This window comes from Anabrus simplex, chromosome 2, assembly GCF_040414725.1.
Source record: "Anabrus simplex isolate iqAnaSimp1 chromosome 2, ASM4041472v1, whole genome shotgun sequence".
Taxonomy (NCBI): Eukaryota; Metazoa; Arthropoda; class Insecta; order Orthoptera; family Tettigoniidae; genus Anabrus; species Anabrus simplex.
This window is the reverse complement of record NC_090266.1, coordinates 1,136,888,340-1,136,914,943: the sequence shown is the minus strand read 5'-3', so window position 1 is coordinate 1,136,914,943 and position 26,604 is coordinate 1,136,888,340. Positions and strand designations below refer to the sequence as shown.

General features: G+C 39.0%; 1 protein-coding gene across 2 annotated transcripts in view; it reads left to right on the top strand.

Moving 5' to 3' along the window:
* The window catches only part of Eph (Eph receptor tyrosine kinase), a 1,044,814-nt gene that overhangs the window by 887,840 nt on the left and 130,370 nt on the right, over window positions 1-26,604 (top strand). For both annotated transcript variants that reach the window (XM_067142090.2, XM_067142089.2), the window contains exons 10-11: window positions 1,696-1,959; window positions 8,635-8,815. In XM_067142090.2, the coding sequence (XP_066998191.1) occupies window positions 1,696-1,959; window positions 8,635-8,815 (445 nt within the window). The remainder of the gene's footprint in view (window positions 1-1,695; window positions 1,960-8,634; window positions 8,816-26,604) is intronic.

The following is a 26,604-nucleotide window of genomic DNA, read 5'->3' as shown; positions in this document are numbered from 1 at the left end:
GTTTCCAGCATACCTTGGTCCATTGGCAGCATAATGACATCATGTTAGGGAGGAACATGAACATGAACATTAACAGAAATGTTTTTAAATGTCCTAGGCTTCTTTGCTTTGCTGATCAGAAACAATTCTGCTTTCAAGTTCCCAGTAATATTACTACAGGCAAGAACAGTAACTCTTTCCTTAGTATGCTTGTAGCCAGGTACAGACGTCTTGGCTTGGGCTGCGAGAGTTTTGATGGCATCTTGAAATTAAGCCCAGTCTCATCACAATTAAAAATCTGATCACCGGTTAATCCTTCAGCAAGAATTGTCTTGAAGTTCCCTTTTAAATTTCACAACCTCATTGGATTTAGCTGACAGTTTTTCTCTACGGATATTAAGCTGCCTAATGCCGTACCGCTTTTTTCACCGATCAAGCCACCTAGCACTGGCAGTAAAATTAGGGTCCCCTTCATTAAACTTCTTCTGGAAATACACTGCCATTTATTGTAGAATGGGGCTAGATATTGACAGGCCTTTTCCCCGGTTTTGAGTAAACCAAAGAAATAGTGCTTCACTTACTTTTTTCGTACTCACATTTTTCATTGTTTTCTAATTTTCAGTGCATCACTTGTTGTTCTGGTAGAGCACTACTTTTCAATTTCTTCCCTCTTATGTTTCCAGTCTCCCACTGTAACATGTCCAACACCATAATCTGAAGCCACTTTTTGAAGAGTTTCCCCTTTGTCCAGTCTCTTTAACCCACTCAACTTGTCTTCCACAGAAACAATCACTTTCTTCCGTTTCCTCGCCAAACACACAGAGGATATGAAAACTATAACATCCACACCCAACCAGTACTACACTGAACAATGACTGAAAACTCGCTGCACCTGTCCTTGAGAAAAACTCAGTCCTACCGCATGACTGCCAGTGCTTGTCCCACGGACGCTCCCTCCACACCGGGTGTCCCAGAATTGCCTACAATTAAGCCTACCAGTGTCGGATAACACGGAATGTCGGATAAGTGAAGGTTGAGCGAGACTCTGCTGTATGTTAATTTGTCTTGAACCATTGTTTCGTAACAAGCGTTAGAAATGTGTTCATGAAGCGGAGTACTTTTAACCAAAGGGTTAAATTAATAACAATTGTTAGTTAACATTTGTTAAGCATAATTTAACACAGAGTGAGGAAACCGGGTCTTAGATTTGCCTCTATGGAATGATAGTCCTTGTAATCTGTCTACATCACAGCTTATGGATTTTCGAGGAAATATAATACTTTCTGATGAATCTTTGATACATATTAACTAGCAACATCTGTACCATCGTAAGTTACTATCTATTTGTTAATGACGCATATTCTAAATTACAATTCACTGAATGTTATTTACATAATACTAACAAATGATACAATAAGTAGTAAAATTATCAAAATTAAGCAAATATTTCAGTGAAGGATAATAGCATGTTGATGGCAGGCTCTGCTATATTAATTTTAAGATTAAAATGTATCGGTAGCTAAGTCCACTTGCCTTCTGCTTTTCTGGTTGCAAGACCGACAAGTGATAACCTAGAATATAATCTGTGCTGTGTCAAGGTGGTACAGTGAACAGTGGAAGGAGATATGAAAAGTAACCTGTTCATCAAAATATTTTTAAATTTTACTATATTTTGTGGTTGTCTAATATCTTTTTACTCCATTTGTTTCTTTAAAGGATATATTTAATGACACGAAGGTCACAGTAACGGGGCTGAACCCAGAAACTACGTATCGATTCCAAGTATTTGCTGAAAATGGGATCTCAGACTTGGCTGGAGAGAAAGAATATGATCACATAGTTGTCACGACGGAAGCTTCTGTTGCCTCGACTATCACCAAAGTCAGAGTTACCAGTGTCAAGTCAACAGAAATATCACTCGAATGGGATGCTCCAGTCATCAGTGATGATTCAGAAGCTGATATTGTAGAAATGTATGAGGTAAGTTGTTAATACTTAATGGAATAATAATAATATTATTTGCTTTACGTCCCACTAACTACTTTTAGGGTTTTTGGAGACACCGAGGTGCCGAAATTTAGTCCCGCAGAAGTTCTTTTACTTGCCAGGAAATCTATGGACACGAGGCTGACATATTTGCGCATCTTCAAATACCACTGCACTGAGCCAGGATCGAACCTACCAAGTTGGGGTTAGAAGGCCAGCGCCTCAACCATCCAAGCCACTCAGTCCTGCACTTAATGGAATTGATAGAGTTTAAACTGAATATTTTTTACTTATCTCCTATTTATGTAAATGAAGGTTTGAGTGAAATGTTTGGATGCAGAGTTTCTATTCAAGATACTGTTAGTGCTTTCTTCATATAACTTGTTTCTGGACGCTCTTCACTGAAGCTATCATTTCTTCCGCCTCTTTCAGTGAAGCCCAGGAATTTTGTAACATAATTATCAAATATTTAATCTTATAACTTCCAGTACTCTGTTCCTTCAGATCATCCAAGAAGGTGAGCCATGTGAATCCTGTGCGAATTACTAAAATATACACGAAGGCGAATGTAATAGTTATTGTAGCTTCATTCAAGAACTTGGAGAATCTTGATGTGGGGTTTTTCCTTTTCTTTTTGGCCAGTGGTTTAACATTGCACTTATCATATTAAAGGTTTCTGATAATGCAGGGATGGGAAAGGTAGCAGCGATGGCCTTCATTAAGGTGACCAAGCTCGGTAGCTGCAGTCGCTTAAGTGCAGCCATTTTCCAGTATTCGGGCGTTAGTGGCTTTGAACCCCACTGTCAGCAGCTTTGAAGATGGTTTTCCATGGCTTCACATTTTCACACCAGGCAAATGCTGGGGCTGTACCTTAATTAAGGCCACGGCCGCTTCCTTCCCACTCCTAGTCCTTTCCTATCCCATCGTCGCCATAACACGTATGTGTGTTGGTGCGACGTAAAGCAGCTTGCATTAAGGTGACAGCCTGGTGTTGAAATGGATTACAGGGCTGCTGACAATGGGATATGCACCACCATCTCCTGAATGCAAGCTCTCAGCTTAATGAGCCAAACCATAGAACACACTCACTCACTGGAACATTATGATATTTATCCCCTTATACTCTGTGCATGGAACTCTCTGTTTACCATTGTTGATGTGGTCTCTAATGTGATGATATATTTGACTGGGAACTGGAAACATATTCCAGGAATTTGCAGAAGCTTCTAAATAGTATTACATGGAAACAGTGATAAGAATACTCTTGAAGGAAAGCTATCTAGGGTGTGTACTTTTAATTTCAGAGGACTACATTTGAGCCACATACCTTCTGCACTGCACCTTTGCAGTTTAACACATGTCGTATTTGGTGATCCAGGCTTGGTTGGTTATCATAACACAGCTTGACGTATCGTTAGCTAGAACACTATCAGACTGTGGGTTACATAAAATTAAATATACAGTACTCTATTATGGTAATTGTAGATTTATGTTTGATTCTGATAAATTTCTATAGCTCATGTTTGAATCAGAGTTCAAACAACAAACTACAAATTGTAATCATCATTTCAAAACAGATTGATGTATTCAAACTATTTCTTTAGTAGCAAAAGAAAAGTATTTTGGGTTTTATGTTTGATTTTTATCCTTTGGTTTTACCTGCACTGATATCACACTTCTTGACCTGCAAACATTTCCTTTTATTTGGAAGATATGTTGGTCAGGATCTGCTTTTGCTAAATTTTCTCAGCCATCAAGGGCTCTTTGACACTTGTTTGTTTTTGGGCAAGGAATAGACTTTGGAATTGTGAATAAACTTGGTAAAATGGTTCGCAGGTGTAGAATTTTCTAAACACCGTAATCCAAACCAAACCCCATGGCGCAAACAGCCCCAAAGGACCATGGCCTGCCAAGTGACCGCTGCTCAGGCCAAAGGCCTGCAGATTACGAGCTGTCATGCAGTCGGCACGATGACTCCTCTTGGCCGTTATTCTTGGCTTTCTATACCAGGGCCACCATGTCACCATCAGTAGATGGCTCCTCACTTGTATTCACATAGGCTGAGTGGACTCGAACCAGCCCTCAGATCCAGGTAAAAATCCCTGACCTGGCTAGGAATCTAATCTGGGGCCTCCAGGTAAGAGGAAGACATACTACACTTACACCACGGGGTCAGGGGGGGAGGTGAATAAATCTTCTAAGCAGATATTGTAGAAATTTAGAAATGCACATAAGTATAAGAGGAGATAAAGTTCAGAGTTGGCTCCTGTTTAAAGCAGTTTAAACTAAAAAAAAACTGGGAGTTTATTTTATATAGAAAGAGTTTTAAATATAATGTTAAATTTACTTTGTACTTTCTGTCTCTGAATTTTAATGATATAATCAAATTGAATTAAAATCAGTCATCACTAATCTGCATTTAGTGCTCTTGTCCTGGTGGCAGATTCCCTATCAATTGATTACTAAGTCTTAAATGATTTCAAAGAAATTGAAAATTTATCGAAAATTTCCCGTAATAATGGTTCATGGTGTAGGATACTCTAGTCATGTCCTAGTTTGTGAGCCATGGGCAACAGCTAAGTGGCCTAGTAAGTTGTCCTGAGAGTAAGGATACCAGTTTCTGTGGAATAGGTGTAGGCATCTTAGACATATTCTGACTCATGACCCTCCTTTTGTTCAGACAGCACCTGTTAAAGGAGAGATCCTCACTGAAACTATGTGTAAGTCGGGGTAGCATCCTGCTTCACAGAATTTTCACCAAGCACGCTCAGAACATTTCAGGCAAGCCTCAGATGTATGGGAGCAACAGAGTCCCACTTCAGTTTGACAGGTGAGGGACTCTTTGGAAACAAGTTGGCACACAAAATGGAATTCGATGGGGAGCTATCAATATTAATGGGGCTTATGGAAGAAAGAAAATAGAACTGGCTGAGTCAGCAAAAAGGATGCATCTGGATGTGTTAGGAGTTAATGATATTTGGGTAAGAGGAGATTACAAGGAAGAGATAGGAGATTATAAAGTGTTCTTGACAGATGTTAAAAAGGGGAAGGGCAGAGTGTGAGGTAGGACTGTTTCTGCAGAAATACTATTGCAGACAACATAGTTTCTGTTAAGCACGTAAGTAAGTGAATGCTGCATGTAGATTTGGCAGTTGGAGGAATTAGGACGAGAATTGTTGGTGTATTCGCCATGTGAGGGTGCGGATGTGGAGGAAGTTGACAAGTTTTATGAAGCATTGAGTGACATCATCATCAGGGCAACAGTAAGGATAGGATAATGCTAATGGGCAATTTCAATGCAAGAGTAGGAAATGGAACTGAAAGATATGGGAAAGTGATTGGTAACTGTGAGGAAGATATGGAAGCTCATAGGAATGTGAGGTGTTTGCTAGACTTTGCGGTAGTATGGGATCAGTTGTGAGATGTTCCTGACTCTCTTACTAACTTTACAAACATATAAAACTGGATTAAATTGAAAAATCTGAATATCTGCATTTAAAATGGAAATTATGAAAATTAACATTTATTAAATAAAATACACACTCGTCTAACCTTGTACTCACTCTTACTTGTTACCTGCTTACTTACACATACGTTATTTGAAGGGCGCCAGCTGTCACTCAGTACAGCAATAATAGAATGAGACTCTTGACCATCTCTAGGGTGTGGGGTAATAAGCTTACTTTTGACAACATACCATATAAGTTCTGGGAAAAGGAGATTGGCGTTCGGTTTCCCCATTAATTTTGAGGTTAAGATATTTTACTGTCAATGAAATGAAACTATAAATTCGTTTGATAGAACAATATATATTCTTTAAATAATAGATCAAAAAATAGTGAGTTTTGTTGCGATAAAACAGATGAGAATATGAAATTATGACATTGCAACTAAAATAAACTAGGCATGAATTTGAATTCTTCTTGACCGGACATTTAACACTTTATACGAAATATTTCCCTCACTGATTCACTTGACTGTACCTTCAACACTTTGAGTGTAATTACGACGTAATCCATTGCTCTGGTGTTTACTGTAGATGTGTCACGCCTAACGTGGTGATACATCCTTGCGACTGCTTCTTCTCCATATCATCTGACTTCTTTGTAAGTCAATATGGTATGACCTCTTGGCAGGTCCAGGGTTGCCCTCTCTGACTCCTTGGTAAGCCTTGCGTCCGCGTCTTCCACTAAGTGACGGACCAACCATTTGGTCTCACTCTCTCAATGACCAATAATTAATGGCTCACTGAGTCTTCTCCATCTCTCGTTCACACTCGTTGGCTGACCACCTAAGGCCTCTTGATCTAGTAGACTACTTCACTGTACTGCATCCGTATAAGTAATGACTGACGCTACAATGTGCATCCACCTTATATAGACGCTGGTTGACACAACTACGTAATCTCCAGAAATAACAATGACATACTCCCACCTACGCGACAGATATTACGCACAGTGGTGAAATAGCCCCGCGGCGACGAGTCGATGCGCGCATATCTAAATAAATACGATGACATAGCCAAGGCGCGGCGATGACTTGGCAGAATCTCCACTGGTATAGCAATATAACAACGTCACTTCCAATCTCTGATATATACAACAATTCTCACTGTACAGGTGTTTAATGATAATCTACACATACGTATATATGTATACATCTAAGTGCAATCTTGCAAGCAACAGGCAATTGCAAAATTGAATAAAACGGATAATTACAATAATAGTACAATAGCACAGATAACATAATAATAATAATACAGACATAATAATAATAATAATAATAATAATAATAATAATAATAATAATAATAAAATACAGATAAAATCATACCATAATAAAAATACAGATATCATCTTGTAACGGGATTTGAACCGTTACACAGTAGTTACAAATAATTCTTCAAACATAAGACTATTCACTGCTATACATGGGAGGGTAGGGGCACCAGATCCTTAATAGACTATATCATAACAGGATAGGAATGTGCAGGTTTTGTGGGGATTTTTCGATGATACAGACCACTGTCTGATCTGAAGGATCAACTGATTAATACTGAAGATGAAAGCTAGCTACATCAATTCTCTACACAATTCTTTAATTCCTGCCTCCACATATTCTTATTCTAAAAATTGAAGCCATAGTCATGCTCCTTAGAAATCGGAACGTTTCCTAATAGCTCCGGAACGGAACCAGGTTAGGGTGTAATTGTGAGAATTATGTATGAAAATTGTCTACTGTAGATTTGGAAATAAGTGGAGATAATGATGGACAGAAAGCTCTAATCCCTAGAATTGACTTAACAATATCCCATAAAACACTTTCATTTTCTTTCAAGAGGCATCAGTTTCTATTTCACCTGGTATTTTGTATCATGGTCAATAAATCTCAAGAAACATGAAGATCACTATTTACCTTGGCCTGTTTTCAGCCATGGACATTTTTAAGTTGTAGTAGTGCCAGAAGGTAATTGTACACGCAAGTACTGTAGCTGCATGGTTTGGGTCACATAGCTATCAGCTTGCATTTGGGGGATAGTGGGTTCAAACCCCACTGTTGCAGCCCTGAAGATGGTTTTCTGTGGTTTCCCCATTTTCACACCAGGCAAATACTGAGGCTGTACCTTAATTAAGGCCAATTTCACTTCCTTTCTACTTCAGCCATTTCCTATCCCATTGCCACTGTAAGACCACCTGTGTTGGTGTGACGTAAAGAAAATTGTAAAAAAAATCTTCTCAGCATAAAAGGAGTTCATGGGGAGGAGGTCAATGATGTTGGTGAAATTATGCTTGAGGAAGTGGAAAGGATGGAAAATAAAATCCTTTGTCATAAAGCAGCAGGGATAGATGAAATTAGACCTGAAATGGTAAAATAAAGTGAGAAGGCAGGTATGTAATGACTTCATATAGTAATAAGATTAGCATGGAATGTTGGTAAGGTACTTTCTGATTGGACTCTAGCAGTAATTGCACCTATATATAATCAAGGCAACAGGAAGGATTGCAACAACTATCAAGGTATATCATTGGCCGCAATGGATTTTGATGGATTTCAGCCTGTTGTTGTTGTTTTATTATTGTTGTTGTTATTATTATTATTATTATTATTATTATTATTATTATTATTATTTACTATGCTCCGGTAGAAAAGAAAACTGCCATTAAGTAAAATGCTGTAATACCACAAGGATTGCACACCAATAAAGCCAGTAAGATATTATCTAATAAAGTGACTGGGCTACACTACAATTCTAAACTGCACTTAGATGTATTCTAATTTAAACAGGTTAACTGAAACAATAGAACTGAAGTTAAAACTGCCCTTAATTGCTGAATATCGAAATTGCAAGGGAAGCTGTGTAGAACGGTGACTCAATAATTCCTCTCGTAACTATGCAGGAAACTTGAACTACAAATATAAATGAAGTGATTCATATGAAACAACTTATTTACTCGACTCTATGCCAAGAGTGGAATATTTGAAATGAATAGCAGCAGTTATCATGAACATTGCAAAGACTGTTACCTATGTCATCAGCGAAATACCTAAAATTCTCTTGAATTTTTAAAAATTTTCTTTAAGTAAGTTTACAATACTACTGGTATTGTATTGTTACCATTGCTATCAATGTGTCCATTGAACTGAACTATTATTTGTTTGATGCTTTCAGGTTCGCTGTTTTCCTAAAGCTGATGAGTCAAATGCATCTACAACACTCACTCCAAAGCAAAAGACAACTTTTACCGGTCTTCGTCAGAATACTGAGTATGGCTTTCAGGTGCGAGCGAAGACTACACACGGCTGGGGAGAGTTCAGCAAAGTTACGTACAAGCAAACTGGGCAGGTTTTAGGTATGTCTAAGGTTTAATTGTCTGCATATTATAAGCTGTGTTTTTGTGAATAGCTGTTGATTGTATCCTATGCCCAAGCTCTGGGCTCACATTATGATTTCACGCCAACCCAAGAGGTAGTAGTGATGTGGCTGCTGCTTCTTGTTGGAGGCTTTGAACATCACTGTCAACAACCATGTACTTATATAATATACTAGCTGTTACTCGCAGCTTCGTTCACGTGGAATTCAAGGAAACATGCAGGAAAATGAACCATATGTCCTGACGTGGAGACGATCTGGTCAGTCTTACCATTGTGCAGTTCATTTGTAGGTTTAGTATTTTGAGGTTCGGTGGTGGAACTGATATTTCCTTCCAGTAGGAAATCTGGTTTCAACCAATCCATTGAATTATGCTTCGTTCATCCATCGACACTCCACATCTCCACATGGCTATTAAGGTGTTGCTTTAGAGGAAACGTACTAGAGCATACAGAACATTGGTAAGGCCTCCGTTAACCGATTGGAATCGAAAGACAGGCACTGTCCGTACACGACATCCCACAGTCATTATGTCGAAAAATGGGCAGCACCCATCTAGCCTTTTGAAAGTACGCGATGTACACGGAACATAATCTAGCATAAAACTTTAAGTTAAAACAAATGCATGCATCATCATTCAAGAAGAAGAAAAACATGCAAAAAAGAAATTACACTCAAAGCGCTAAAGGCTGGTTTACACGGGTAGAGTAGCGAGGCGAGTAGAGTGGATAGTAGAGCTACTAGCATAGTGTAAACGACTGGGATAGTAGCAAGTAGAGTAGAGTAGCTAGTAGGCAGTAGAGTAGAGTGGGTTTCCGGTGTGGTAAAGTAACTCTACCACTATCCTTCCCCCTCCACCGGAACCGAGCTCTGAGAGCTAGCGGAGGAGGCCGAGGACGCTTGATTTTTCAGTTAGCGTGTCGTTCGACTATTTCCATATGTGTTCTGATGGTATTCCGTTGAGTGTACTGAGAATCTGTGCGTTTATTTGGCGGTAAAATGAAGTGGACGGAAGAAGAAACATGCAAATTTGTAGAACTTTACCGTGAAAAAGCATTGTTTACAGAAACAAGAATATGAGACGGACGGCGGAAGAGGACTTGATTACGAAATTGGGTAGAGAGGGTTTTGGTTTAATGGAACTTAAACAGAAAATAACTGAAAAATTACGATGTACCTACAACCAAGAACTGATGAAAATTCGTAAATCCAAGAAGTCGGAAGGTGGTAAATATATATATATTTTAGACAATATTGTAAAAATGTACCACAATAGTTTTAACTTGTGTTTGTAACATTCGCGTCAAACTTTCTTATCATGATATTGAAAATAACTTTTAACATCACAACATCTCATTCCATTTTTATATGACCAATAAGTGTAAACGTTCTTAATTGTAATTATTTGTTTTAAGGTTATTTATTGTGCTGATGATGCCCATTAAGAAGGGCAAAACATGTTCACAACCTTTCTATCATTTATAAATATTTAGCCACAAAATGTGGTATTGTAAGTATTGACTAGGTTAACATTAATGTATATTTTGTAAATTGTATGTAATGACTCCTTTTAACCGAGGAAACAAAAAAAAAAAAAAAGTCAGCGGGAGCCAGGTCAGGACTGTAGGGAGGCCGGGGAACCAATGGGGGTGTTGGTCCTGGCCAGGAAGTCATTGACAATGAAGGCGCTGTAACTCGGCGCGTTGTCGTGATTAACTTTCCACGTGTCCTTGATGTCGCTTCGGCAGCGTGAGACCCTCCTTTTCAGTCACAATGCGGAAAACGGTTGTTTTTGCCATGTTTAGAGTTTGTGCTATCAAGTGAAGGCTCAGCCGTCTGTCAGAGTTCAAACATTCGCGCACACGCGTCACATTTTCGTCGACTCGTGAGGTTGATGGCCGTCCACTGCGAGGTTCGTTGGTGAACTCCTCTCGGCCCTCCATGAACGTCTTGTGCCATCGGAAAATTTGTGATTTGGACAAGCAATCAGTCCCAAAGGCCTGCTGAAGTAATGGAAACAATTCGGTGGCGGACTTCCCAAGTTTAACGCAAAATTTGATAGCGTACCGTTGCTCTACAGAATGAGCCATTGTGCCGTGTTACATGAACTCAAAACAGGCTTGACTCTCTGGCAGCTCGCTGCCGAATGAGACAAAGAGCGTTTGAAGCTAACACCCCCCTCCACCTAGCCCAGCAGGTTAGAACACGCTGCGGTGTACAGTTGCGTCAGAAAAAAATTGGTCGCATTACTTATGGAATTACATGTGATAAATCTCATAATTAGACCGTATTGAAGATAATGTATTAAAGTTAAAAACTTTTTATTACCACCTATTCAATACAAAACTAATGCACTCAATTATTTATAAATTATTCATGAGGTACATTGGTTATTAGGACATGTTTCATACGTCTTTGCGAACATCATCAGCTATAAATATATAAAGCTTAAGGTCAGGGCCGTGAGTTTAAGCTTTGTATATTTATAGCTGATGATGTTCGCAAAGACTAATGAAACATGTCCTATTAACCAATGTACCTCATGAATATTTTATAAATAATTGAGTGCATTATTTTTGTATTGAATAGGTGGTAATAAAAAGTTTTTAACTTTAATTACTTATGGAACACACATGGGCGCCCGCAAGGGGGGGCAAGGGGGGGGCGCTTGCCCCCTCCCTGGAATTCTAAAATGGTTGATGTTCAATTGTTTAATATCATACCAGATTATTTCATAAACTGAACTTACTGACAGTCATCTAGGAACTGTTATAAGCAGAAATTTCTGTAAACAATTTAATGTTGCAGACGTTATATTGGTTTTTATATTCAAGAAAATTGTTAATGTGCCCCCCCCCTGGAAAAGATCCTGCGGGCGCCCATGGGAACACACGTTGTATTTTGTCCACTTAACCTTCCTTTTGCCAGCCTCATTTATGACAGGTTTCATGTGTTTCACAGCTTTCCTCCAGACCTGTGCACTTACATTATCAACAGCTTCTCGAAGAAGTCTTTCCACTTCATTAACTGTGAAGTGTTAGTCATCCGTTTTTTTTTTTTTTTTTTAATCTTGGGACATAAAAACAATTAGGTACAAAACCATGAGCTGTTCCTGCATGGAGCACAGATATTCTCTCCCACTTACCAGTTGTTGTTGCTGCTGCTGCTTGAGTCATCAGTCAATATACTGGTTTGATGCAGCTCTACATGCCATCCTATTCTGTGCTAACCTTTTCATTTCAACATAGCTGTTGCATCCTACATCTGCTCCAATCTGCTTGTCATATTCATACCTTGGTCTCCCCTACCGTTCTTACTGCCTACACTTCCTTCAAAAACCAACTGAACAAGTCCTGAGTATCTTAAGATGTGCCCTATCATTCTATCTCTTCTTCTCGTCAAATTTAGCCAAATCGATCTCCTTTCACCTATTCGATTCAGTATCTCTTCATTCATGATTCGATCTATCCATCTCACCTTCAGCATTCTTCTGTAACACCACATTTCAAAAGCTTCTATTCTCTTTCTTTCCGAGCTAGTTATCGTCCGTGTTTCACTTCCATGCAATGCCACGCTCCAGATGAAAGTCTTCAGAAACATCTTTCTAATTCCTATATCAATGTTTGAAGTGAGCAAATTCCTTTTCTTAAGAGAACTCTTCCTTGCTTGTGCTAGTCTGCATTTTATGTCCTCCTTACTTCTGCCATCGTTAGTTATTTTACTACCCATGTAACAATATTCATCTACTTCCTTTAAGACTTCATTTCCTAATGTAATATTTCCTGCATCACCTGACTTCGTTTGACTGCACTCCATTACTTTTGTTTTGGACTTATTTATTTTTATCTTGTACTCCTTACCCAAGACTTTGTTTATACCATTCATCAGCTTCTAAAGATCTTCTGCAGTCTCAGATAAAATAACATCATCATCGGCAAATCTCAAGGTCTTGATTTCCTCTCCTTGGATTGTGATTCCCTTTCCAAATTCCCCTTTGATTCCCCTACTGCCTGTTTTATGTAAACATTGAAAAGGAGGAGGGGGACAAACTGCAGCCTTGCGTCACTCCTTTCTGGATTACTGCTTCTTTTTCAAAGCCTTTGATTCTTATGGCTGCAGATTGATTTTTATACAGATTGTAGGTAATTCTTCATTCCCGGTATCTGATACCAATCACTTTCAGAATCCTAAATAGCTTGGTCCAATCAACATTATCGAATGCCTTTTCTAGATCTACGAATGTCATGTACGTGGGCTTGTCCTTAATTAGATCCACTAATATCAGACGTAAAATCAGGATTGCTTCACGTGTTCCTACATTTCTTCTGAAGCCAAATTGATCTTCTCCCAACTCAGCTTCAACTTTTCTTTCCATTCTTCTGTAAATAATACATATTAAAATTTTGCAGGCATGAGATACAAACTAATGGTGCGGTAGTTTTCTCACTTGTCAGCACCGGCTTTCTTGGGAATAGGTATAACAACATTCTGCCACACACTAAATGGAATAACCTTGCCATACTGGTTTCTCCTGCTATTTTTGCTTTACTTCACACCGATACAGATAGGTCTTATGGCGACGATGGGATGGGAAAGCCCTAGGAATGGGAAGAAAGCGGCCGTGGCCTAAATTAAGGTACAGCCCCGGCATTTGCCTGGTGTGAAAATTGGAAACCACGGAAAACCATCTTCAGGGCTGCCGACAGTGAGGTTCGAACCCACTATCTCCCGGATGCGAGCTCACAGCTGCACGCCCCTGAACACACAGCCAACTCGCCCTGTCTTGTTTCTCCTAAGGCAGTCGGTAATTCAGAGGCAATGTCATCAATTCCAGGTGCTTTGTTCCTATTTAGGTCTCTCACAGCTCTGTCAAACTCTTACCTCAAAATTGGGTCTCTCATTTCATCAGCATCAACAGCCTCTTCTCTTTCCAGAGCCATATCATCTAGGTCATTACCTTGATACAACTGTTGGAAATGTTCCTGTCATCTTTCTGCTTTGTCTTCTTTCCCTAGAAGTGGCTTTCCATCTGAGCTCTTAATATTCATACACCTAGACTTCCTTTCTCCAAAGGTTTCCTTGATTTTCCTCTATGCAGCATCTACCTTACATAGGACCATACAACCTTAGACATTCTTGCACTTCTCCTTCAGCCATTCTTCCTTAGCTACCTTACACTTTCTATCCACTTCATTCTTTAATCGCCTGTATTCTTTTCTGCCCTCTTCATTTCTAGCATTCTTGTATTATCGTCGTTCATCAATCAGGTCTAGTATCTCTTGAGTTATCCATTGATTCTTACTTGATCTTTTCTTCCTTCCTAACATTTCTTCAGCAGCCCTACTGCATTTTTTCATGACTATCCACTGTTCCTCTATTGTGTTTTCTTCAGCCTTTTAATTTAGTCCTTGTGCAGCTTGTTCCTTGAAACACACTGTTTTATTTCAACTTGTCTAGATCCCATCTCCTTGCATTCCTTCCTTTCTTCAATTTCTTCAACTTCAGATGGTATTTCATGACCAACAAGTTGTGGTCAGAGACCACGTCTGCTCCTGGGAAAGTTTTGCTGCAATCCAACACCTGGTTTCTGAATCTCTGCCTAATCATAATGATGTCTATTTGATACCTACCAGTGTTTCCAGGTGTCGTCCACGTATACAGCTGCCGTTTGTGGTGTTTGAACCAAGTATTGGCAAGGACTAAATTATGATCAGTGCAGAATTCAACCAGCCAACTTCCTCATTCGTTCCTTGTCCCAGTCTAAATTCTCCTACTGTATTACCTTCTCTTCCTTGGCCTACCACTGCATTCCAGTCCCCCATCACAATTAGATTCTCGTCACCTTTACATATTGTATTAAATCTTCTCTCTTCATATATTCTTTCAATTTTGTTATCATCTGCTGAACTAGTAGGTGTATAGACCTACACTATTGTGGTGGGCATTGGTTTGGTGTCTATCTTGACGACAATAATTCTTTCACTACGCTGGTCGTAGTAGCTTACCCGCTGCCCTATTTTCTTATTCATTATTAAACCAACTCCTGCATTTCCCCTGTTTGATTTTGTGTTGATAATTCGGTAGTTGCCTGACCAAAAAACCTGCTCTTCCTGCCAACGTACTTCACTTATACCAACTACATCTAACTTTAGTCTATCCATCTCCCTTTTCAGATTCTCTAACCTACCACAACAATTCAAACTTCTAACATTCCATGCTCCGACTCGCAGAATGTCAGTATTCATCTCCCTGATGATCGCCCCGGGAGGAAGCCGTCATCAGTACATCATCATGTCCTCGGGAGTTGGTTACGGCTGTGGTTTGCCATTGCTTTCAGCCATGTAGCAGTATCAACACAGCTAAGCCATGTTAAATATTATTACAAGGCCATATCAGTCGGTCATCTAGACTGCCGCCCTTGCAACTTCCGAAAGGCTGCTACCCCCCTTTCGATGAAGCATTCGTTAGTCTGGTCTCTCAACAGATACCCATCCGATATGGTTGCACCTGCGGCTCGGCTATCTGCTTCATTGGGACATGCAAGCTTCCCCACCGCGGCAAGGTCACATGGTTCACAGAGGGCATTTACCAGTAGGTATTCCTTTTGTGCCTTCCACGAAATCTTCCTTCCAGCCCTTCTTTTGACAATAATAATCATTAATCCATGTTTCATCAGTACACACAAAAGAATGGAAATCTTCTGAGACAACCTGCCTCAAATCTGCACCACCACATTATAGTATCACTCCGTTCCATTAACATGCTCTGTTTATTCTCTTTCTTGTACTTGAATCCAAAGTGCTTTGGTAGAAGCGATCGTTTTCCTTAAGGGAATGGAATAATTTGCCTATGGGCACTGTGTAGGCAGCTCAGAATGCTACTACCAGCCCTATATAGTGGGCTGTACTGAAACAAGAGATGAGGTGAATTGCGAGAGTCTCAGTACTCAGTACAAGATGTGTGACATTCATATGAGTTACAGGTTTAAAGATATTTGTTTCAGAAATCGAAGTGAAAGACCAAGGAAAAAAAAAAAAAAAAAGGAAACAGCATGGTGGTCATTTACCTCATGATCAACGCTGAAGTGTTAATTTAGTGGTTTTGAATACATCAATGGAGAGGTCACCCGACAAACTTCTGTCATTTTACTGCCTTATGTCGTGAAACTTGAGGTAGGTATGGTGTAGTTAGGTAAGAATTTACAAAGTTAGAGAGAGAGAGAGAGAGAGAGAGAAAAGCACAAACATGGAAACACGAAAGGACAATGTCCTGCTACTGTGCTTGTACCACTGTATGTGTTTGTTTCTTATTCCCCCTGCTCTCTCTCACTCATTCTGTGATCTGACACTTGTTTTTTCCTTTCCTATACTTAAATTAATATCACATTGGGATCCTCTTCACCTTTTGTGTTTGTCCTGTATTGCTATACTTTTTGTCCTTGTCATGCTGGGCTGAGTGGCTCAGATGGTTGAGGCGCAGGCCTTCTGACCCCAACTTGGCAGGTTTGATCCTGGTTCAGTCCGGTGATACTTGAAGGTGCTCAAATAAGTCACCCTCACGTCAATAGATTTACTGGCACGTAAAAGAACTCCTGCAGGACTAAATTCCGGCACCTTGGTGTCTGCGAAAACCATAAAAGTAGTTAATGGGACGTAAAATCCAATAACATTATCAATGTCTTTGTCTTTGTTTCTCCCCTTTTCAACATCACTCCAATAACAGAAGTTGTGACAATTAACAGTTCCATTGTTGTGAAATCTGAATTTGTCACTGAAGAGAATGTCCATTAAGAAATCTGCATTAGCTTCAACTCTTGGGCAACATCCATTGCAAAAATTCTATCCGTTTTTGAAAGTCATCTCCTAGAAGTTCCTGCTGTAGTTGTTGATGGTAGGGGTGGAATTTATGGTGGTGCAATATGTGCAGTACAAATACATGACTGATGTTCAGTTCATTTCCAATGGCCCGTGAGCTTGTATGCAGGTTGTACGCAGTTGCATTTTTGAACAGGTTCCCTGTTATTTCCAGATGTCACTGGAGCATACCGAATAGGGGTTAATGTATGAAATGACCCTGTTGCACACAACTGTCTTTCAACACTTTGAAATGTATCCGTAGTTTGCAGCCTTTGTCCAGGAAATCGATCTTGATACAAGCATCTGGCTTCCCATGAATTCGGCCTTGCTTCCCCATAAAGTAGTACCATATTCACATAATAGTTTGCTTTTGCGCTAACCATACAGTATGTGTTTGCACTTTGCTGCAAAGATTATGATATGCAGTTTCGTGTGCTCTAAGTGTGAAGTCCAGACCGCTGTTAGTCATTTTTTGAGTCAAACGTGCACAGTTGCTTGGTTGAATGGGTGTAGTGCAGCGCACTTCATTCATGGTAGTCGTTTGCCGTATGAAAGTCGCATGGTATTATTCCATTCTTATGTATTGCTTTCTTTGTAAAGGTGAAAAATGACTTTGGGAGACTTATGGAAGTTAAACCTTAATTACGAATGCCTTTATGAGTATAATACCCAAACAAAACTAAAAAACCTTGTATCTAGATCCAGACTCTGAATCCCTGGAAAAGATCACATGCTTGCTGCGATTAGTACCATGTAGCCACTCCAGCAACAAAGAGTAGGTCTTGAAACTCTGCACTAATGGAATAATCTAGGCTATTGCTTTGAAATTGATCTTTTATGTTACTAGTTCTGAATGCTGGTGTGCAGACAGGTTAACCTTACTGCAAACACCACAGTGTGCTAAAGAATCATGTCTCTCTTAAGCCCAGATAGTTGCAACCATTCCCTATGCATTGAGCATCTTCCTATTACTTGGTTGAATAATACAGCATAGTATTTCATGTCCATTTGTCCATAATCAGTGCTTATGAGCCAGTATTTGTTGTGTCTATTTATTATTTATTATAACTTCTTTAGAAGAATATCTGAGACTTCAGTAAAGTCAAATCTTCATAAAGGATGCCTAGGTGAGTACGAAATGAAAATTAAAAAAGGCATGACTCAATAAGGGTTTGAACACTTACTACTCCAAGTAGCCTACTCAGGTAGATCTACCATGCATAATACCACGCAGCTATGTCCAGAGTGAAAGTTCAAACCTTATAACTCTGTATTCACGAGGGGAGCGAAAGTTCTCGCTTTGAAAATTTACTGATATGTTACAGCCTTATGGCCTGGTTTTATGCCTATATTGAACGCTCTAACGGTAGTAATTACATGTACATGCTGTACATTACTTGCATGCCGTAGATTATAATAAAATACTGTGAAAAACACATTCCTATCAATTTTGATGTGATAAGACTGTACAAAATGACTATGAATTGACACGTTGTTAATTGGTCCTAAGCTGTCACGTTTTCTATGATGCTATGACCGCCCTCTTCTGTCAAAAGAAAATGGCCTCTTGGACCAATCCGGTGTACAATTCTCTACCACCGAGCTCGATAGCTGCAGTCGCTTAAGTGCGGCCGGTATCCAGTATTTGGGAGATAGTAGGTTCAAACCCCACTATCGGCAGCCCTGAAGATGGTTTTCCGTGGTTTGCCATTTTCACACCAGGCAAATGCTGGGGCTGTACCTTAATTAAGGCCACGGCCGATTCCTTCCCACTGCTAGGCCTTTCCTATCCCATCGTCGCCATAAGACCTATCTGTGTTGGTGTGACGTAAAGCAACTAGGGGGAAAAAAAAAAAAGGCTATTCTGTACTGACAGGTGTAGGAGTGGCTATGGTTTGTACAGTACAGGAACATTTTGTAAAAAATGACTAGAGTATTGGACTCTGCTCAGCATAAAATGATGCAGTGGTTTTGAAATGGGCCTTACTTTCTGCCTCTTGTACCGTTTTTGCATTGTGCGCAAAAATCTCTACCGGGCTAACTGCCCAAAAATTGCTGTAAGATGTGCAAGATATGACTAAGAGACATTTAATTTCTAGCAGGTTGCATATGTTTGGAAAAAGTAGGGGCAGCTGTACCACCCGGTATATTGCAACTACAGCTAGTTAACTCTTAAAGGCTATATGAATATATAACTGTACTAAATGCTATTCTACACTAAACAGCATTCTAGTCTGAAAACATGAACTTAGGGGTGGGGGATTACCCAAAAAATAGAAGTGAATAAAACCCCGCCAGAGCAGCTGAAAACGATGGATGTCAACGTGGCTGTAAAAGAACATACACAATGAAGAAACAATTGACAACGGTGGGAACAATCTTCAATTTAGATTCAATGTATTGTGACCTATTGATGAAAATGATGCCATGTGATTGGCTAGCTTCAGTAATTACATGTTATATGTTGCCTTTAACCAGATTTCTTATTGTTTATATAAATAAGGACAGTTTGGCTATTTTAAAATGTTTTAAGGATTTCAATGTAAGATTGCACCAACATTACTAATTTTTCTCGTACATATTTTTAAACATGTTTTAATTGTGTAAATTATATTTTGGGAACTTATAACAAGTTTTCGTCATTTTTATAACACATATATTTCTTTATGTAACACTTTGACTAGAGTAATCAGGATCCTAATCTTTATCTTTTAAGCATGAGGAGATTATGGCTAATGATGGCCACACAATGGGCGAAACATGTCCCGTTAAATTAGAATGACAAGATGTAAATCTTAATTTGTAAGAACCCAATGTGTATTGAATAGGTGGATCTCAATAAACATTTGTATCATTGTTGAATTAGTTTCAGTAAATCGGGAATTCACTTGATTACCTCTAAATATCAGTGTCGGAATGTCAAGCGTGAAGTTACACATGCCTGTACACTAATATGTAACATCCAGCTGGCAGTGTTTCACTCAAAAATGATATTCATCATTTGTCAGTCAACTCCAGCCATGAAAGCCTACACCAGTATATGCGTAGTGTGATTTAATTAGTGGTGTACAATAGTGGACAATTTAGGAAGGATTCAGAAGTTTAAATAATAATAATAATAATAATATCAACAGCAACAACAACAACAACTTCTGATTATCTGGGTGGTGATCTTTCAGTTTGTGGGTTATCCATGCACCTCTGAGGTTCATTGTGGGTTTTTCTGTATTTTTGTCATGACATTTTGAATATGTGTGAACTGCGCATTTGAATTTAAAGCATTCTCTCGACTGCAAGTCTGCTGGTCTCATGCTTTGTTCGAGAACTAAACGATGTACTGTATAGTAGTTCATTCTTGGTGTTCTGTGATAGCAATCGTGGCTTTGAAGCAAAAAAAAAAAAAAAAAAAAAGCTTTTAACTTTAAACAAATTAATTGAAAAGTTCAAGAAAGGAGAATCAGTAAAGAAATTAGCAAATGGTTATGGGATTGGTGTTCAATCAGTTTGAGACATTAAAAAAGTCAACAGAACACTCACAGAATTCACTAGAAATTACTGCAGTTAAGCAGGCCTTTGAAAATGAACCGACTTACGATAACTTGGATGCAGCACTGTTACAGTGGTTTCATCAGAAGAAATCAAAGGGATACCAAAATCGGCTGCTATGTGCGCTGAAAAAACTAAATTGTTTCACGGGACCTTAGGCTCGGAAAGTCCATTTTGTGCATTATCCGGTTGGTTTACAAGGTTTAGAGAGCTATATGGAATACGGGAAATTGCTGTGCAAGGCAAGTGCCTATGTGCAGAGACCGTTGTGGCAGACACATTTAAAGAAGAATTTGAAAATTACATTTCAGAGGAGAATTTATCTCTTACCAGATTTATAATGCAGATGAATTTGGCTTGTATTGAAAATGTTTTACCATCCTGTACACTTGTTCATGAAGCAGAACAACATGCACCAGGCAATAAATTCTCAAAAGGACGAATAACAGTACTGTGCTGTGCTAATGCTTCTGGAGGCCATAAAATGAAATTGTTGGTAATAGGGAAGTCTAAAAAATCTCAGTGTTTTAAAGGAATGAAACTCAGAATATCCTGGTGGTTTATTATAACCAAAAAGGCACATGAATAAACCAAGTAATGTTCCAAGATTGGTTTCGCCCCAGCCTTGTCCCCGAAGTTACACATTAGCTAAAACAAAAGGGGTTACCAGTAAAGGCAATTCTACTCTTAGATAATGCTCCTTAACATCCTTCTGAAGATAAGTCTTTTTCTCGTGACAGAAAAATAAGAGTGAAATTTTCACTGCAAAACATGACATTGATTCTCCAACCCATGGATCAGGGTGTAATTGCATCAGTGAAGCAAATCCATTCTTCATAACTTGTACGAGTCTTGGCTGAAGAATATGACAACATATAAACATTCTGGAAGAGGTTTTCATTGCTGGATGCTGTAAATTTGCTTTCAAAAGCTTGGGCTGCTATAAAGTTGGTAATGAAGCAAAACGCTCATGGCATAGATTACTGCATGACTTGGAAAGAAGTGATTTGCAGGGATTTTCTACACAAGAAAATGAGACATCTGACATAATTACTTTGATTTCTGGCATTAAAGAATTTGAAACTGTAAGCACTGAAAATTTTAGTGGTTTCATGGATGCCTGTGAACCAGGCTTCCAGCTAATGACAGATGAAGAAATCGTTATAGCATTGGACGTCGCCACAGAAGATAAAGGGAGCTGCGGGGAAGAGGAGAAGTTAGATGAAAGGGAAGATGCATGTGTGCGACATGCTTCAGCATTGGAAAGTGTTGAAACTCCATTAGATTATGTTGAACAGGGAGATTTTATGTGTAGTGATGTTGTTGCACTTTGAAATGACATTTTGTATACTTTTTATACCTCAATTATTTTACCAACAGCAGATGTTGTAAGTAATTTTTACTGTAATTGGCCTACACTTTATTAATAAAAGTAGTTTTTGAATGTGTTAATTGTTTGACATTATTTCATTTTCAAACAGTGTTGTATGGTCTGTATTATTAAAAGTTCAAATTTGTCTGGTGATTAGGCTGTATAATAGGGAGTTTGCTGTAATAATAATAATAATAATAATAATAATAATAATAATAATAATAATAATAATAATAATAATACACCTTCTCCATCCAGTTAAACTGCATGCCTTCTATAAGGCCGTCTATGTAATTGAAATTGAACTAATGTTATGCAAGATACTTGGGTTTGCAACTGTTAGATGTCTCTACCAACGATCTGAATGCCCCCTCTGGTGGGATTAAGGACAATTAATTCTTAAAGAAAAGTTGATTTTTACTATTGGCTAAGATTGTTTTGTTCTTTTGTCAAGATTTTCAACACTTCTCCCCCTCAATCTCCTGTATCTATCAACCAATCAGAAATTTTGTGAATATTCTCTCGAGCCAATTAAAATTGGGAGTGTGTATGGGCATCCAGTCTATCTGTAAAGAGTTCTGGAAACTTCCCCTCGGAGAAAAGCTGGGCACTTTAGGGCTGTATCGTCAATTTCATCGCTCCAGTTTAGTGAGTGCGGCGTGTTTTTTGGGGGGTAGGGGCCCAGTCGGCGTTTGGAAGACCCATTAACTCAAGGTAATGGCAGAATTTTCTTAACACGCGATAGCTTCGGTAGATAGCTTGAGGTGAAGGTTTGAAACCTCTTATTTTATGTAAATTTCTAAACCTAGTGGTTTAAATGTAAAATTTTTGGCCAGACTGGGAAATATGTAATGTAAAGGAACAAAGAGTGATTACCCTCTGTTGATTCCCATTCAACTTGGTATGCTGTGACTAAATTTTTCTGAACCTCTATATTCTGAAACATTTGGCTTTTAACATTTCTCGCTTCATCATCCCTCTGTAGAAGAGGCTTAGCCTCTGTAACTTTGGGCCATAAGCCCACTTAGGGCTTTAGGAGTTTTCTAGAAGGAGTGCAGGTTTTTTTGCCTCCTTGAATTTTGTTTTTGGCTGACCATAATCAACCTTTCTTTTTCATATTAAGACCAGTAGTATGGGCAATCACACCCCTGTTTTATCAAACAATAGATTATGGTGTGAAGTTCCTTTTATAAAACGTGAATTACAAAACTGTAGAGCACCGGGCGAGTTGGCCGTGCGGGTAGAGGCGCGCGGCTGTGAGCTTGCATCCAGGAGATAGTGGGTTCGAATCCCACTGTCGGCAGCCCTGAAGATGGTTTTCCGTGGTTTCCCATTTTCACACCAGTCAAATGCTGGGGTTGTACCTTAATTAAGGCCGTGGCCGCTTCCTTCTAACTCCTGGCCCTTTCCTATCCCATCGTCGCCATAAGACCTATCTGTGTCGGTGTGACGTAAAGCCCCTAGGAAAGCAAAACAAAACTGTAGAGCAGACGATGAGCCCAAACCAGGGCCAAATGATTGTATGAGAATTGTCAGGTTAACCTTGTGATGTAAGAATTTATGCCCCTGAGAGGCTGGACTGAATTTACTTTTGGAGCTCAAACTCCTAGGCTATGTAAATGAGTGGAGCAAACATGCTTTTATAAAATAGTGTACCTGTTTCAGAGCTCATCCCTTCGTATATTATTATGTTGGTAACTCTCTCTAGTTTTGTACCTGATTTTTGGACTTCAAGTCATCGTTGGAGCTGATGAGCTCAGTATTATATTGTTATTGTCTACAGATCTGTCAAATTTTGAGCTAAAAAAAAGGGAAAGAAATTTAATGTCAAATTTCGTTGTGTTAAATTATGCTCTAGTTAATTCCTTCTCCACCTATTCACCCTGACAGCTTCTTCTTCTTCTTCTTCTTCTTCTACATCATCATGGGGCCTCTAAATATTAGTTCCTAATTATCGTCGACCTCTAAGATCTCTTGCTATCATGTTTTTCCTTCATTCCCACATAGATATACCTCCTCCCTTCACAAAGCTGCAGGTTGTTCTTATTGGGTCTTCTTGAATTTTTTTCTCTTTCTTCACCTGGTAATCCTAGAGTGGAGAGTCTTATTCTACCCAGCGCCTCACATTCGAAAAGTATGTGTTCAGCTGATTTCTCTGCTTCATTGCATTTCTTATATATGTTGTATCTTATTACTCCAATTCTATGTAGATGTTTTTTCAGATGGCAGTGTCCTGTCAACAGTCCTATTACCCATCTTATATTTTCTCTGCTGAGTTTCAACAGTTCTTTGGTATGCTTCTTGTTTGGTCCTTTTATCAGTTCCTTTGCAAGTATTTTTCCAGTTTTCCATTTGTTTCTTTTGTCCCCATTTTCCTATGTAGTATCGGACTTGTCCATAGGAAATCCCGCATACAAGTTCTGGGCCTACAAAATGTGTTTCTGCCCCTTTCCTGGCCAATTTATCTGCCTTTTCATTTCCTTCTATACCTGCATACCCTGGTACCCATATTATTTTGACAGTGTTGCATTTTGAGAGCTTCAGAAGAAGTGAGTGGCAATACCAGACAATTCTGGATATTATCCGGACTGCCTCTAGTGCCTTAATGGGCGCTTGGCTGTCCGTAAAAATGAAAATGTTCTTATTCCTATAGTTCATTTTTAAATTTTCTTCAAGACATGATGTGATAGCTATCATTTCAGCTTGAAAGACTGTACCTCAGGTCTTCCCCCATTGATCCCTCCTTCTGTGCCATCCACAGTCTTTGAGCTATCAGTCCACCACACTACATCTTCTTTTTTAGTATTCCATTTGTTGATATCCCAGTCTTCTTTTTTTTTTTATTTGGTTCTCAAACGGTTTTTCTAAGTTGTACTTTGATATCATATGATCAGAAGGCATGTGTAGAACTTCCTCTGTTATTACTCTGTTAATTTTACAGTGTCCTAGATTGGGTCTTTGTGCATTCCAGCACTGTAATTGTGCCAATCTATATGAACTCATTCTAGCCTGTCCTTTCATGAAATTGCATAGTGATGGGAGGTCTAGTAATGTATTCAAGGCTTCTGTTGGCGTAGTTCTCATAGCCCCAGTTATGGCTATGCATGCCATTCTCTGTAGGCTATCCAATCTACTGCCAACTTTTCCTTGACTTACTTTCTGCCACCAGATGATTGCAGCATAGGCCATCAACGGTCTAATGATCATTGTTTATGTCCACATTACTACTGATGGTCATAGGTCCCATGTCTTCCCATCAGCTCTTTTACATGCATACAGCAAGTTCTTGGCCTGGGTTATGTTCCTTTCTATTTGTGGATTCCAGGTTAGATTTTTATCTTACAGTACACCTAGGTGCAGTGCCTATTCTTTTATATATATATATATATATATATATATCTTGCACAAAGAGCTTCAGTGATCTCTTTCCCTATAATTTTCTCCTTCTTGTAAAAGGGACCAGAGTTATCTTGTTCGGGTTGACTGATAGTTGTTTTTCCCCGACACCAGTTCTCCACAAGGTTGAGTGATCTTTGCATGAGGTCCTGGATAACACTCATCTCCTTACCTCATACCACAATCACTAGGTCATCTTCGTATCCTTGTGTATAGAAACCCTGTTCATTGAGCATAGCTATGATTTTATTCACCACGAAGTTCCACAGCAGAGGCGAAAGAACTCCTCCCTGAGCACTGCGTCAGGTGGGCCTAACCGTCAGTGTTTCTGCAAACAGGGTTGCTTTTATCTTCCTTCCATATAACATGGATTTAATCCATTTAACGACGGTTTTACTCACCTTGCTCTTTTCCAATGCTTTGAACATAGTCATAGGTCGTATTGTTGAAAGCTCCTTCTATATCTAGAAATGCAGCCAGTGCAATTTCTTTATATTCTAGGGTTTCCTCTAGTTTACAAACCAACTGGTGGAGTGCTACTTCAGTGGATCTGTCAGGTCTATATGCAAACTGATTTTCATTTAACGTTCAGTTCATTTGCACCGTTCTTCAGATATATTTATCCAGAATTTTCTCCATTGCTTTCAGCATGAAGGGGGTTAAACATAATGGTCTGTATGCTTTGGCTTGGGCATAGTTTGCCCTTCCAGTTTAGGTATGACGACAGCTTCTTACTCCTCTGTGATCCACGATAATCCTGAAAGAATAATAATGATAATAATATATTAAAATTTCCAATTACTACTTATGGGTATTTCACATTACCTCCCTGACCTCGTCAGTACATTCCAGTAAACTTGTCCTCTCTCTGTAGCAACCATTACTATACATTGATCTTGAATTGTTTAAGCTCCAGATGCAATAGTTTTCTAACTGGGTCGGTTTAAGTGTGCACTGCTCCATGCTTCTTGTTCAGTGACTTAGTTTATTCTAGAGTGCATTTCTTTATAAAGTACTTGAGTATTCTTAGCTATATGCTGTTCTGTTCAGTATTAGTCTTAAAATGAAAATGAAGAAGAGAAAGGACAGTGTGGAGAAGGACTTGTCATCCAGAAAAACTGAGGTAGTGTTGGGAATCATTTGAAAGCAGTTGTTTTGGGGGGGGGAAGAATGTTGACTGTGACTTACTTTATGATCTGAACTCAAATGAAGAAGAGAAAGGTATAGTTGATGCATATAACCACCCATTTGAATCAGAACAGTCGGCGGAGGAAGATGATGGAAGTTCTAATTCATAACTCCCTCATTACTTCAGTAAGGATGGCAAGACCTTGGGGATAATCACTGTCCAACATGGAACAAGCAAATACGATTTGATTACAAAAATGTCTTTTGTCAAGAAAGCTGCTAGATTTAATGTTTCATAAAATATTCTGTTCATATTGCTTCTCCATAGCGAATTTGCTCTACATTGGTGAAAATATCTTGTTAAATCCACTCGTAAAGACCTTGTGCGGTCCCCTGAGCATAATTCTTGAAGGGAATAATACAAAATCAGCTGTTTGTGAAGAAGTCTGAAAAGTAACAAAGTTGGATGAA